A 15764-nucleotide genomic window follows, 5' to 3' on the forward strand; every position below is an offset into this window, starting at 1 on the left:
TTTCTCTCCGATAAAGGAGCAATGTGTTTGTTGTGGTTGCCTAATGCTCCAAAATGGTGAGGGTAGAAACAGGCACTAACGTAATATGTTGACATTTATATATCTTAATATTGCATGCAGCAATAAATAAAGTTTATTGTGAAGTGTATTTATTTAGTCTGCATATACAGATTTCTAAGCTCTTGGGTGAGAAAAAAAGGCTTAATGCATAATATATGAGAAAACCCTAAGTGTAGGGGCTCAAGTGAAGAAAGATTAGCAAGCATTGCTTTTTCGTTCTGACGTTTGTTCTTTATGCATTTTAAGAGATGATTAAAATGAAGTTATTTTGTTACTGTTCATTTTTGTTTCCTTTTGGTAAATTTTGAGTCTTTTCTTCCTCCCATGTTTTGAAGTGTTTGTTTTTTAAATTTACACTCTTGAGGATTCATTTACTTCATTTGCTTACGCATACACCTTCTTAGCACAGTATTTTGACTAGTGAGTTTATAAATTGTCTGTTGTAGAAGACCCACATGTATGCATTAATGTTTTGTGGTGTATTATATGCTGCTCAATGCCAAAGTCGCCCTAAGAAGTAAAAACAATTGTGTCCGCTGTCTTTTCTAATGCAAATCAAATGTTACAGCAGTAAACTGCTGTAGTTACTCTGCCTTAGGATATACATGGGTATCTGGCTCTCTGCTTTTAGTGCCAGTGGTTTCAGTTGTCAGTGTGATTGATCTGCTGCATGTGGTACCAAGCTGAGGATGAAGCCTCCAGGTCTGGGGCTCTTGGCACATGTTTTATAGGTGTTTCTGGGAAGCTTTAATTTAAGGAGGTCTGTCCGTAGCTGCGAAGGGATGCTCTGTAGCATATGCATGTGCAGTGGCAATGGTCTGTATTCCCCCAATCTCACTGAGTCAAAAGAGACTAAAAGGTGAGAGTTTAAAACTTACCTCTTTAAAATGTATAGTCATTTGCCACTGACAAAGTAGTGCAGGTGGTTTTGTTATGTGAGAGAAGTCCCAATGCATGTCTTAGTTTTGAAAGTTCTGGACTTTGCAGCACATAGGGTATATAGAACCATTTTTTGAGAATGGAAACAGCCCCCTCCCTCCCCCCCACCTTTTTTTTTTTAAATTTGATTTGCTTTAATCGTTCATAAAATGTATGTGTAGCAAACAGCATGGAAACTGTCAGTCAGTGCAAGTGTACTGGTACTGGCCTAGGTAAGCGTAAGCTGACAGATCAGGGGGTCTTCAGTTTGGGTGGTAGCAGTGCACCTGTTTAAATCGTAGTCTGTGACACAAAATGTAAAAGTTAGTTGATAGGTTTATACCTAAGTAAAGATATAGCCTAACTTATTCTAAAAAGGACTACCTTAAAATAAGTTCTTCCCATATTGATTATGGGAAGCTCTATATTGATTCATTTATTTATTTGATTTTAAAATAATTCCAGGTAAGAATGGAGTGCCAGTGGCTGAAAACTTTCGACTGGAACAAAGTACAATCGCAGATACGATCCAAGCGGGACAAGTGCGTGTCAGAACCCTTTATCTCTCTGTGGACCCTTACATGGTAGGTGATGGACTTAGAGCTAAGCCAGAACTTGGTTTTTAAAATATCTTCAACTCTGTACCTGTCATGATGTTTAACACTAGTTACCAATTATAGGACAAATGTATCTCCAGTATAACTTAGTAATTCTGATGGAGTTATATTGGGAAGGGATTTGGCATTAATGTGCCTGTGATATATATAGGGTTATGACTTTATAGGACCGGGAAGAGACTATGAGCCCTGGCATACCATTACAGATTTGTTTGTATCAGCTTTTTCAGAACTTTGCCTCTTTTACATAAATTTTTAAGCTTTTTCTTGGCTATGGAAGGAAGTATTTTTCAATTGAGGGGAGCGTGGGTTGAGGAGACAGAATATTTCATGATGAAGCAGGAGAGGGACATGATCAGGCAAAAAAATTCTAGACAAAACACGTAAGTGATTCAAGTTAAATGTTATTTAGCTATTAGCAGTTTTGTTTACAAATGGAAGTCAGATTTTCTCTTTAAGTGGGTGATGGCAGGACAAAAATGTGTCAATACTTTGTAAACAATGGAAACAGAGAGAGAATTAGTGAATGAAGCCATAACCAGCTAATGCACCCAATTCTGCAAAACTGTAGAAATCATGTGGTTGGGAAAGTTGTGGGTTGAAATGGAAGTGAAGGTAGGAGGAGAACCAGACAGACATAATTTGCTAGTATGTAAAAGTTTGCTGTAAAGAGAATTCTGATCATTTGTTCACTGCATAGATGGAGATAGTAGAAAAGAAACAGTCTTAATTTCAGGAAAGTAGGATTAGCTTGGGAATTAAAGGAAAGTTTAAGAATACTGAAGTACTAAGTTGAGCTAGAGGGCGAGATATAAAGGAAAGACTTCAGATTTCAAGATGTTCCATTAAACAGATCTCTATCTGGGATGGTCTACATGTGTTTGACTGTTCTTCAGTGGATAGGCATGGACTAAATGACTTGTGGGCGGTTTTTTCAATCCTACATTTCTGTGATTCATCCAGTTAAGGAATGGCATTTATAGGATTCTTGTCAGACCCAAGCCAGTCATCTTTGGTTGCACAGCTGACTTTGAGGCAGCATGTATAAGACATGTTGGCTTTGATAACGCTGCTGGATGAGATCAGAATGGTCCATCCTCCTTTTGTATTGAGCGAACAAGGGGGATCTAAGTAAAGATGATGAATATTTGGGGCTTATTGAGAGATTTTTGAGTAGCCCCTTTGTGTTTGAAGTTTTCAACATATCTCATCCCCAACTTCATCTGAACTCATAAACAAGCCATGTGTTCTACCACAGCCTCTTATGAAAGCCTTATCTTTCAGCGCTGCCGAATGAATGAGGATACTGGCTCAGATTACCTCCTGCCCTGGCAGCTGTCTGAAGTTGCTGATGGTGGGGGCATTGGGGTTGTGGAGGAGAGCAAGCATGATAACCTTGCTAAAGGAGACTTTGTAACTTCCTTCAGTTGGCCCTGGCAGACAGTGGCAATTCTGGATGGAAGCTTGCTACAAAAGGTAATGTAAATACAAAGCCCAGATTGTCACTATTTTCTTTTCCTAAACCTTTTTTTTTTTTTTTTTTCCTTAATAGCTGCTAATGATACTATTTCTTAGTCAAAACCAAGCCAATGTTATTGGAGCAACCAGTTCTCAAAAGACAGATCAACTCACAGGTGGCAAAATCTGTAGCAATTTATCTTTTTTATTAACAATGAAAAATGTAAATGCTTTTGTTGGTTACCAGACATGCCAGTATTATTTCAATTGCTGGATCTTTAATGAAGTTCCCTCAAGCTGCTTCTGTTAATTAATTCTGTTAATTATTCTAATTCTAGTAGAACTCCTGATCCATAAGAATGTAGTTGTAAGACACAAAAGGCTTTAGATATATTTATTTCAGTTTATTTCACTAATATATGTTAGTGAAAGCTTTTACTTGAGATTTTACATCCACAGAAGAAAGGGTATTCAATATTAAGTTGAAAGTGGAGACGTAACAGTGCATTAGGGATATTGTGTTGATCATCCTCATGTAACACAGAAAATTGTTTTAGTTTAAGAATGTATACTTTTGAATAAACTCCTTCATTTAGGTCCCTTTGCTACTGATCTGCAATTCCAATATTTGATAAAATGGTGATACTATATCCTTTATGCTAACATAGGGATAGTTCACTATTGCTGTAAACTTAACCCCCAACTGCTTTTTTACACTTCCATAATTTAAGTTTTTGTGGGTGACTTTTTTAAGGCACATTTTCTAAAACTATGGAAATATAATCTTTCTTTCATTTTGTATAAACTTGTTATTAACGTAGAGCTAGTTTATAGCTAGCTTGTCCCTACTAGTCGTACCTTGCCTGAGTTAGTCTTCTATCCTTGGACAATTAAATAGCAAACAGCAAAACCTCACCTTAAAAAGAAATGACCACCACCATGCGTTTCTGTTTTGTAGCTTGTTCCACAACTTGTAAATGGACACCTTTCCTACTTTCTCGGTGCAGCTGGCATGACAGGATTGACAGCCCTGTTAGGTGTAAGGGAGAAAGGACACGTGGCTGTGGGCGCAAATCAGACCATGGTGGTGAGCGGAGCAGCTGGTGCCTGTGGCTCTTTGGCTGGCCAGGTAGGTAGGCCTAAGACATACAAGCATACTCTGTTACCAAGTTTATCTTCAGAAACATCCTGGTTAGTAAATGTACAGATAAAATCATTGTAAACGTCAGCAAGTATAACTCCATGGGAAGGGCCAGTTTCACAGATTTGGCTCACGCTCTCACTGAGAAAGATTTTACGTGTGAAACTTAAGTTTCATGGAACTGGGATAGGAGAAAACTGCCCAAGGTGATTACTGGAACCTAGCATAAATAAAGTACATGGTATAAATACATGTATTTACAATATATTTACATAGTAGTCTGCCATTTGAACAGTCTTTGAGTTGATTGGTGACCTTCATTTTTTTTCTATATTAGAAAATAGTCAGTAAAAAAATGTAGTAAACCCTTCTTTGTGTTATGTTGCATGACATCCTTTGTGTTTTGAGATTTACAGCCCTTCTATCCTCAGCTTTGCAGAACATGTTGGGGTGTGTTTGTGTGTGTGTGTTTGCATATCTGCAGATATATCTATACACACACATATATATATAAACACAAACACAATAGATATTAAGCAACTTAAGACCTACTGGTAAAGAGGAGCTATGAAGAAACAATGCATAAGCAAATCTATGAAGAATGTATTTAAATCAATTATTGTCCAATCTTTTTTTATTAGCTGTGTTACGGTACTTGGCAGATGATGATTTTATACTATATTTGGCTCTCCAGTATGGCCAGTTTTTGGTGACTCCACAGATTAAACCTCCTGCCGTCAGTGAGTTTGGAAAGAAGGCAGATTTCAGTTGTACCTGCCCCTTCTGTATGTGTGAGGAGGGAATAAGAGGCAATTGTGTCACATGAGATGGGAGCGTGCCCTGAACTTTGCTGCTTGGGGTTTAGTGGGATGGGGGATAACTGTAACACCCCCGCAGGCTCCCTTCCTCCCACCAGTACCTTTATGCAGATGAATGATCCAACTTCTCTTTATTGTTTGGGGGGGGGTGGTGTTTCTTGTTTTTTTTTAACTGTGCTCCTGCAGATTGGCCGTCTGGAGGGCTGCTCTAGAGTGGTGGGGATCGCTGGCACAGATGAAAAGTGCTCTGTTTTGGTCCAAGAAATGGGGTTTGATGCTGCTGTCAATTACAAGAAGGGGAACGTGGCAGAGCAGCTACGTGAACTCTGCCCAGGCGGTGTGGATGTTTACTTTGACAATGTTGGTGGAGACATCAGTGATACAGTTATAAGTCAGGTGATTATACCAGCTGTCGGGTTTGTTCTAGTCATTCTCCAATGTCTTTGTGCCCAGCTTTGAATTAATTCGTACCGGAGACCAGCCTGCAGTACAACCGAGCAGGCTTTCCACTTCATTGATCCAATCCAGGTGCTGATCCTGGTCCTGAGGAGAAATAAGATGTTTGAAATCAGTGCCTGTAATTTGGCTTAGCCTGGCAGTATAGTAATAACAAGTTCTGCGTCTCACCTCTTGCTTCTTTGGCCAGGAGACTTGCTAATATTCTAAAAAACTCATCTGTCAGCGTAATAATCTTGTGTTTTGTCAGCTTTGGTTTTCTGGCTTCACGAAAGACCAGCTCTGCTGGTCTTGACCAGTCCTGTTCATTGTGAATGTAAAACTACTTATGTCTCATGGCAGAGAGGCTTTGGTGTCAATGCTGTCTTTGGGAGCTCTAAATCACAGCTGTTTCTAACAGCTGTAACCAACTTCTTTGTCCTATTACCCCTCTCCTGACAAAAAGGGCACACAATAAGATAACAATTTCTTATATTCCTTGTATTTAATGCCTTTTTAAATTGCACTTGGGCTGTATAGCTTTTATTTTTCCACCATTGCCCTGCATTTATCAATTTGAATATTGTCATAGGTTGAATGGGACTGCCTGCAATTCTCCCACTCTTTTCTAGGAAATGTGGTTCTAAATAAGGATACCCATGTGAAAATTTTGCAATATAATCTATTGAATCTCTGGAAAATTTAATTTCTGAGATGAAGTGGTGTAATTTTTCTCCCTTTGTACGGTCCCAAACAGATGAATCAGAACAGCCATATCATCCTGTGTGGTCAAATTTCTCAGTATAACAAAGATGTGCCTTACCCTCCTCCGCTGCCTCCTGACATAGAAAAAATACAGAAAGAAAGAAATATCACAAGGTACGTTTCTCCTCCAGAACCTGTGAACAGGTTCCAGGTAGATTGCACATGTGATGTTGTGACTTTGATGTTCAGAAGGTAGTCTGTAGATCCGCAGTAGGCGTGTGTAATCAAAACAGAATGTTGCCATATGAAAAAAGGAAACTATAATCACAATGTCAGTAAATACTTTTCTCTTACATTTGTCCGTATCAGCATAAAAAATGGGAAAGGATGTTGTTATGTGTTAACATAGTTGTCTGTTGTTATGCTTTGTTTGTGATTTAGTCCTGAAGTCTCTGACAGAGTCTTCAGTACGAGGGAAGGTGTTGCCATAGTTCTCTTCTCAGATGTTTTGCGGAGTGCCTTCTCTCCAAGTCTAGTAGTCCAGACGCAGAGAGAAAATTAACTATTTTTCAAGTAAGAATGCAGCTGATGCAGTGATTGTATTGAAATTACTTTTCTAGTATTTGGGGATTTACTAGATAATGGGACTGTAGGTGTGAAAGATATATACAGATGAAACATTGATTTTTGTTATGACTCTAGGAATTACAGAATCTCCTGTCAGGATTCAGGTGGAGCTATGGCAGAGACTAGGAGTAAAGTCTTAGAAGATTTTTCATTCATTGCATAGCAGAAAGTTGGAGAGAATTTTAATTTCTATGCAAATGGATTGATCTCTTCTAATTAAAATTCTTTTCTTCTCCCTGTTACCGTTGTCTGCACTTCTAAAAAATGGATAAAAATACTAAAATACACAGTGTGTATTTGAAGACAGTGGAGAATTTAGTCAATACGTTGCCACCAGCAATTATCATTTTTATGATCATTTCAGTTTCTCTTGATTGTTGTAGGCAGCTGTGACAGCAGAGTATGCAAAATTTGGGGAGCCTGAAAGTTAATTTGTACTTGCCATCTAGTTGCAGGTCTGTTAATTATTCTCCCTACAGCAAAAAAAAAGAATTAAAAAAAGAGTAGGAATTCACTCACATTTTATGGACACTTGCTTATTCTGGTGATACTACTTGTTTTTTATTACTCTTCTCTCTGATACTTGAACAGAATTACTTGTCTAAGACTGATGTTACTGTCTAGCTCCCACTGCAGGCAGCTCTCTCAACAAGCTGAGAAAGCTCTGAGCTGTGTCTCATTGTAATTAGTACTCATAATCCATCAGTTTCATTAATGCCGTTTTCTGAAAAGATCTGGAAAGACTTCAAAATATGCTTACCAACCTTTCTTATTTCAAGGCCCATTCTTTTCTTTCACAGGGAAAGATTCTTAGTGTTGAACTATATGGACAAACAAGAAGCTAGTATATTACAACTCTGTCAGTGGATTCAAGAGGGTAAACTGAAGGTAGGAACTTTTACGTCTAATCTATGGCCTCTGATACTATGTCCTCAGATCATGGTCTGACTATAAGAAGTCCCATTTCTTTGTCCTTGGCTCTCTTACCACGCCTCAGTATTCAATAAGTTTTCTTATGAATGCTTAAGTATACTGGAAAGCTTATTTAGTGGATACCTGCTGAGGATGATGTGACTGTAGTATGACAGACTTTTCTAATTACATGCTGCTGATGTCTCTATCTCTTTCAGTACAGAGCCCAAGTGCTTTTTTACTTAAGGGATCAGACCTTTGAAAATACTTTTGAATTCCTGATTAGTTAGTGATCTGAATGCTTTTGAGGGTCTTGTCTGAAATTTTGTTTCAAGCTTTATAACCACCATTTATTATTTGGGTAGATGCTTTATCCACAGACCCATGAGGTCTGTCTAAATTAGTTTTTGATTCTTCGGGTGATCAGTAAATTTTCCTTGGGAAATCCTGAGACATGAAATTTTGGCAGGGGCAGGGATGTTCCAGTTCTGATTGAAGCATTAAATTGCCTACAGGTTTACCAGAAAGTATTCACTCCTCTAATGATGAAAGAATCTGGCCCAAACAGAGCACTGCCCAATGTAGCAAGAGAATCCGTTATATTTTGGTAGTTTCTGTGGCGGTTTCACGGCATGTTTCTAAGAAATGTTAGTCTTGTTTGAAGAAAACTAAAAGAACTTGTTTGCCTTGATAGGTCAGAGAGACTGTGGTGGAAGGCTTAGCAAACATTGGTGGTAAGATTTTTATACCATTTTCTAAGAATAATGGTCTGATTAAATACCATGACAGTAGAGGTTAACTACCTCCTCTGTTTCATTTGCCAATTCAGATTGTTGTTTTACTGGGTGGGGGAATGAATTGTTAAACTGCTACCTTAGTAGCTGGTGATAGTCACCCTGATCTTACAGATTTAAGGTGCTGCCCATTTTTAGAACTTGTGTGTAAGAAAATTGTATTTTGGAAACCTTGAACTTATGCTTTAAAACCCCCGATTTCTAACAGTACTTGTTATTGAATTTGCTAACAAAAAATAAATTGAAAAGTACACGCAAGAAAGAGGAAAGCATATTGGAGATTGCTAAACAAAGTAAAAAAGTAATTTCTTTCAAAGGAGCAAAATAGCCTGTAGCCTGCTCAAAAAATCTGTAACAAAGAAAATATAAAAATGAAGGGAGCATTGTGCATCCAGTGAGACAAAGCTAGAGAGCCAGGTGATTCCAGATGTGCTGTAAGAATTTAGTCTTTAGTCCCACAAGATTGGAAACCAGTAGAATTAAATGATAGCCAAATCTTACAGATTTATTTAAATTTATTCTAGTTGTTGCTACTTACTGGTATAGGTATGTATGTCAAAGGAATTTGATCAAATATAGTAGCCATGTTTCGGACCTTGTTTACTCAAAGATGTATTATTTTGCACCAGCTTCTGCCATTTATTGCATTACATTGAGTATTTATAAACCTTTTCCTTTCACAAAGGTTTGTGAAACCCACAACGTTTGAGGGCTCTCCAGTCACACCTTGTCTTTCTGTTTGGTATTTGTATGGCATATCACAAAAGCAGCAAATGTAATCGGTAACTTGTATAGGGCTAAACAGTTGCTTACAAATACTTTTTTTAAATTATTACACAAAACTGCCCATAGCAGTTTATTACAGAGGAGGGTTTTGCGTTTTTTTTTTTTTGCTTCTTAATTTGCGGAGCTTGTTAATGCAGTTGCTTCTACTATATTTTTTTTTCTTTTTTGAAAGTTACTTGGCACATTTTGCTTGGTACTAACTTATTTCATTATTTCTCTTGAAGCTGCTTTCCAGTCCATGATGAATGGAGGCAATATTGGAAAACAGATCGTCTCAGTTTCTAAGTAAAAGTTATTTCTTCAGGAAAAATAATTGGATTCTATCTCTGACAGTGAGCAAGTTTTTACTTATACTAATTTCCGTTTTCTTAAGTAAACCATTATGGTTTTCTGTATGTACTGAAAGCAGAGATTCTGGGATGCTAAGGCAGAACCTATGCTAATAAACTAAATAGAACTGGAAATAGGAATTCAATCATTTATACTTGAAATGAGTAATATGTTCTTTGACATGATTTTGGCAGTTGCCAGCTAGCACACTTGCAAATATTCCATGGGTATGATTTGGAAGTTAGAACGTCCCAGGAACCATTTCCAATAAGCAATTTGTATGCTGCCACCTAGTTTTGGCCATTAGAAGAATTTACTAGTGTAGATGTGCACCCTCCCCATGCTAGTTCGTCTCAGTGCCCAGGACCTTCTCTAGGAATTTTTAATTTACTAGTGTAAGCTTACCCTGACAGTCCAATCAATCGGGCTAATAATTTTAGAATGTAACTGTTCTTATTTTTAAAGATAGTTGCAATGAAAAGTTCAATTTCTGGAATTCAAGGTCTCTAATAACAAAGGTGTTTCCATTTTGCCATTGGGAACAAATTTCCACTGATCTGTCTTGTCCGTTTCTCTGTATTGTATCATTATATCCCCTATTTTCAGAGCACTCGAAACCTAATTCACTTACAATTCCATTGCATGCAACCTGAGACTTTGATCAGAGATAGGTTCAGGTGTAGGGTGAGCCTCCTGCTTAAGTGGTAATTTATTTACTCTTCTTGATCTTTGCATTCCAGACTTAAGCGAAGTTTTCTTTTTAGAATCCCTTTTCTAAAATCTACGGTATTTTATGATAATCTCCGTGTTTTCACTACCTTTTCTGGTTTTTACACCTCTGCGGGGTGACAGGCAGAGGATCTCAAAACATGCTGCTTGATGACAGAATGTAACTTTGCAGACAATTGACCTTCTGTTCCCTCAGTAACTTATCTTGGCTCAGAATTTTTGGTCTAACAATACTCTTTTACCATCTCAGTGGGGAAACTTGAAAAAGTGGGTCACCATTTCTAAGTTTGACTAGCATAACCGCAAGCCAAATGAGACTGATGAGATTAAGTATGTCTTCAAAAGCAAGGAACAGAAAAGGAAACAGACAATTATCTTAAAGATATTAGAGTTTCTACTATCTACATTTAAAGACATTAATGCATATTTATTTAGAGAATAGGATTGCTCATGACACATTTTGATTTACAGGCTATTGGTTTTGATTTTCATTTGTTTGCCTTTAAGACAAGTGCTTCCAACCACCACGGTCAGCTGAGCTGTCCAGAGAGTGGATTATCTAGATCTGTGTGAGTCACTACCTGGCCTTAAACTAACTGGAATCCAAAGACTAGGAAAGAAACACTATGTAAGAAATTTTGCATTGTAAATAATTTTGGATCCTGTGGAAAGTAAGAACAACAGGTATCAAAATTGCCTAATATGGTTGTGAGCAATATTAAAAACAGTCCTTTCATTTCCTAGTGCTGAAGCTGGCCCTGAAAGGAGGAGGCATGCAGTGATGGATGCCATAAACTTTGAGCAAAAGAAAGACACCTGCAGTATAGCATTAGATGGTCTAAAATCTCCCAGTATGCATTTTTCAACTACAAAACTAATGACTGGTTCACTTTCAACTAGACTTTGAATCCAACATCAGCATAACTACCTCAAGCAGCATTGATAACAGTGTTACACTGGGATAGAAGCCAAAATTTTTATTTATAAAATCATAGTTGGCAAATAAAAGACAGAAAGCAACAGGTGAATGAACTTCTATGAATTCCTGCATATTGACTGTTTATAGATGGTAACTTACTTATGAAAGTTAAGCAATGCAGGCTTGTGAGATACTTGATAATTCATACGTATATTAAAACAAGAGACAGGAGGAAATGTGGTGAACCTGAGCACTGTCTCTAGACTTGGATTTATGTCTTGTCAGCTGGATTTAATGGGGAGGGAGCTAATGGGAATACAACCTTTCCAAACAGCAGCTGTAATGAGTGTGCTGGAAGTGTCCATTGTCCCCTTTCCTTTCTTTCTTTCTGCCGTAGTGGTCCCACATGCCTATGCCTGATACAAATATTCAGAACCAAGCAGCATCACCGTCACCCTATATGTTTTTAACCCAATGCACGCCATATTCTGCTTTCAACTTCTGCCAGGCAGCAGATGAGCCTTAGTGCACTTTAACACATTTAATCTTTCTCAATAAACGTCCTCATCCTTACAGTTCATTCCTAGAGCAAATATCTAAATGCAAAAGAAAACAGCCTGCTTGGTACATGACCAACTCTCAACACTCCACACCCCGGCAGTAAAGCTGGTCTTAACCTGAGGCTCCGTTGCTGCTGCTCCTGAAAATAGTTATCGATGCAAGAGTATGTTTACAAATGAGAGTGTTAGTATTGCTGGTGCTGCTGAGTTGAAATAGTATCAGTTTTAATTAGGAACAGAAGTCCTCCATTGAATTTGGGGTGGGGTTTTTTTTGTGTGTATCTGTCTGTCTAATTGTACATAAATATATAAGGTGCTTTTTGGGGCATGGTGTCACCATGGTGTTTTCATATTTTCTTCCACTCTTGAAGGCTAAGCTCCTCCTACACACAAGTTTCAACATTCTATAGCTTGCACTTCCCTATATTTGGCTTTCTCCAATCTATCAATCTTGTTTCAGTTTCAACAGCATGTTTTGAGAAAAATGCCTTTTATTCTTACAACTGAGGCCCCTTCTGCTGTTTTAATTCCAGCCTGTTTGAAAGGAGGTGTATCACAGGGTAGCATCCAAAGCAAGCTAATTAAATATCTCTATATTTCTAAAGAGACTTCAACCATGAACTGTGGTGAGTTTGTGTTGTATGAATGTAAGAAAGCAATCATAACAATAACCATTACTGAAAAGGTGTTAAAAAGTCGTTTTCCTTTCATAAGTTGTAGGTGAAGTCCTCAGACTGACCTATTTATGTTTCCAGAGTTACATTTGTTTGTCCAAAGTACAAATTTTGTACTTTTGAACAGTGTTTGCTGAAGAGCTACTCCAGAGTGAGCTCATCTCTGGCACTGGGAGTTGACACACCTTCCAGGAATGACAGTCCTCTAGGAAGTTATTTTTTACAGCCAAAATTAAATATGATAAAATTATAAAATTCCCAGCATTATTATTTTTACCGCAATTGCTTAGTAATCCACACAAGTTGTAATCCTATTAAGAGCTGATGATGTGAGGGGTGATCCAGAGTGAGATCATGCTGCTGTACTGATTCTTTACCATAATAAAGGCAGCTTGATTGCAGCAGCATTCCTGTAGTTAGGTAAGCTATTGAAGGCAATGTACATTCTATCAACATTAGTCAAATAGCTTTAGGGAAAAAAGGAAAAAATGGGGAGCAAGTGTCAAAGTAAATCTCATCCTGGTACCCCCAATGTTTAGGACTCTCACATAATAATTTCTTTACTTGTGAATCCCTGCTTATGATACCTCTTAAAAATAAATAAAAACCAAAGGGAGAAAATACTTTAAAACAAGGGCCCACAGTTGTAAAAAATATTAATACATCTTTTTTTCACCTTGTCTTAATTTCTTAATTATTCTAATAGTTGTGACTCTTCAGCAATCATGTATTTGGCACTATGGGAGAGGTCTCATTTAACAAAGGGTGACGAATAACTTGTAACAAAAATCCAAGATGCTTTGGATATAGTGGATAGTAACTGGCTGCAGAAGCACCAGCTTCCCATGAAGCTTCACCTTGCAAAGATGGTGAGCGATAGTTGATAACACCTTACACAAGGGTAAGCATGAATTCAGAGTAGGAGTTGTAAGCTACTAGAAGTTCAGCTGTACAGTCTTTATAAATAAGCATTTTTTGCTGCAAAGGGTAATGAAACTTAAACAGTATTGGGCAGAGAGACTTTTTTTTTCTTATTTTTCTTTGGGCCAATCTTGTGCTTGTTTGTATTTGGTAAAGTTCTGTGCAGTCCCTTTTCCATCCCTTCTCCCTTTGCACCATGAACAGTTGCTCTTGACTGCCCTGTATTTAATATTCTTCCCTTCTGCTTTCTTACCCTCCATTTTTTCCCGGTCGTTTCTCTATTTTTTTTTTTTTTTGAGTTCATCATGTTTCTTGTCCTCCTCCTTGTTGGCTTCTTTCTTGATAATCAGAAAAACATGCTCCTTTTCATAGGAGCACCTAGGGTCTTTTCTCTTTTTTTTTTTTTTTGAGTTCATCATGTTTCTTGTCCTCCTCCTTGTTGGCTTCTTTCTTGATAATCAGAAAAACATGCTCCTTTTCATAGGAGCACCTATCAGTGGTTTAGTGCTAGGTCGTGTAGTTTAGTGTCAGGATTTCATGGAAAATGTCAGTGATACCATGAAAAGAGCTTGCCAGCCCTGACTTAAACGTGTCTTAGTGTAATTTATAGTACCTGTTGTTACAAAAGTGGAGAGAGCGAAGGCAGATGCCTTGCAAATAGCTTCATCTCGTTATTCTATATTTTAATGCATTGATCATGGAAGAAGCAGATGCAGGATTACTTAGTCCTGTTGTTTGTTACATTGCTCTCCTCTGTTGCTGCACTGCCTTTCTCTTTACTGGGTTCTCTTCACAGTGGGAAATGTTTATACAATCCATAAATAGACTGCTAGGCGATAAAAGATAACAGGCAGATGGCATTATCCTGCAATAAGAAGGGGTAACAGCAGCTGGAATAAGCTCCAAACCTAGAAAATATTTTGTGAGACACAACTGGGAACTGTTTAGAAAAAGCACAGAAAGAAGCAGAAAAGATCAAGACTTTTTAGCCAGAGGAACACAGAATTTTTCAACCAGAAAGACAGCAAAATTCACTTTTGCTACAGCATTCTACTCTGAGTGGTGGTAAGAGGGTGGCTGAACTGGTCAGCAGTACTGAAAGAAAACTGAAAGTACGAAGTAGCAAAGCAGTGTTTATGCAAGACTAGGAAGGTGCAATTTACTTTTATAGGAGGCTGTCAGAGGGCAATAGTGAGAGAAGTCAGTAAGGTTTTATGGGGCTATGGGTCTACCCTCCTCTGCTCCACCCTCTTCTTGGACTGGCTTCTGCATATCTCTGAGACCTTCCCACAGTCCCTACTCCTCTGCAAGAAGGAGCCTTCCTCACCCCATCAGCCCCTGTTTGCTTTCCTTTGCCTTCCAGGCTGGGGAATGTGGGGAGGAAAAGTAAAGGGCTAAGGACCAGGCTCTGGTGGGGTGAAGTTCAGGCAGGATGCAGCACGGTTGGAGTTTCTCCTGATTCTGGGGACGACTTGGGGAGGGCAGGACACCATCTACTAGTGCTTTTCGTGCTATGATGGAGCTGCCTTTATGTCCCACTCCCCCAGAGTAATAGCTATATCTCGCTTTCAGCAATAACAATCCCATTAGAAAGCTGCATGGGCAGCAATGAGCCTTTCAAACGGGAACGTCCTGTTCCCTGTCCTGGGGCCAGGCAGCCTGAGTGAGCCTTCGGTGCCCTGCAGGCAGCTGTCCCTCACCTCTGCCGGGGACAGCTCCAGGAAGGGGATCTTTCTCTTTGAACTTTTGGAAGTGTTTTTTGTTTGTTTGTTCTGGGGTTAGTTTGTTTGTTTTGTATGCTATAGATAGTGGGGAAAAGCACAGGGGAAAAAACCTCTCTCCCCCCCATCCTTGCATTCTCCACTACACTGAATGCCAGGATATCTATTGGATCACTGGGCTGGATGGGCCTTCACTGCTGACAGTTATAGGAAATTATGCACAGCCATGGCATTCCCCTGGGAACTTCCCTCTGCAAGTTTTGCTCAGCCCTCAGAGCACTGAGGGTAATGCGCATAAAAGAATCTTCTGTTTTTTTCCTAGTTTACGTTATGCATTTCACAGCATCTTGGATGTAAATCACCGAAGAACACAAGAATTCCTTCGTAAGTAAACAGCGGCATGAAAAATTACACATGCTTTTTCTAAGACTTTTTAAAAAAAAGAACAAAGTATATTTGAAAAACATTGTCAGATTTTTTTTCTTTCCAAATGATCATTTCAAGTGTCCTTTTAGATTAATTTCAAATGGGAATTAAGTCAGAGAGCTCCTCCATGCAGATTAAAAAAACCCAACCCAAAGCAACAAACCCTGCAGAGTATTGTAACAGAAGTATTTATATACTATGAAAGATTGATTT

The 15764-nt window shown here is 38.5% G+C and overlaps 1 protein-coding gene across 1 annotated transcript; it reads left to right on the forward strand.

Moving 5' to 3' along the window:
* Positions 1-1442: 1442 nt before the first annotated feature.
* Positions 1443-9735, forward strand: PTGR2 (prostaglandin reductase 2). Its single transcript, XM_009882426.1, has 8 exons — positions 1443-1562; positions 2880-3071; positions 4012-4182; positions 5199-5408; positions 6205-6326; positions 7580-7667; positions 8386-8425; positions 9496-9735. Exons 1-8 carry the CDS (start codon positions 1560-1562, stop codon positions 9558-9560), a joined length of 891 nt encoding a protein of 296 aa, XP_009880728.1. The 5' UTR covers positions 1443-1559; the 3' UTR covers positions 9561-9735.
* The last annotated feature ends 6029 nt before the right edge of the window (positions 9736-15764 follow it).

The sequence above is a fragment of the Charadrius vociferus genome, unplaced genomic scaffold, assembly GCF_000708025.1.
Source record: "Charadrius vociferus isolate BGI_N301 unplaced genomic scaffold, ASM70802v2 scaffold50, whole genome shotgun sequence".
In the NCBI taxonomy this organism is placed as follows: Eukaryota; Metazoa; Chordata; class Aves; order Charadriiformes; family Charadriidae; genus Charadrius; species Charadrius vociferus.

Bases quoted from the DNA above. Each gene is read 5' to 3' on its own strand.
- PTGR2 (XM_009882426.1), top strand. The intron at 5,409-6,204 runs GTGATTATACCA...GGTCCCAAACAG, and splicing joins GTGATACAGTTATAAGTCAG to ATGAATCAGAACAGCCATAT. The intron at 7,668-8,385 runs GTAGGAACTTTT...TTGCCTTGATAG, and splicing joins TTCAAGAGGGTAAACTGAAG to GTCAGAGAGACTGTGGTGGA.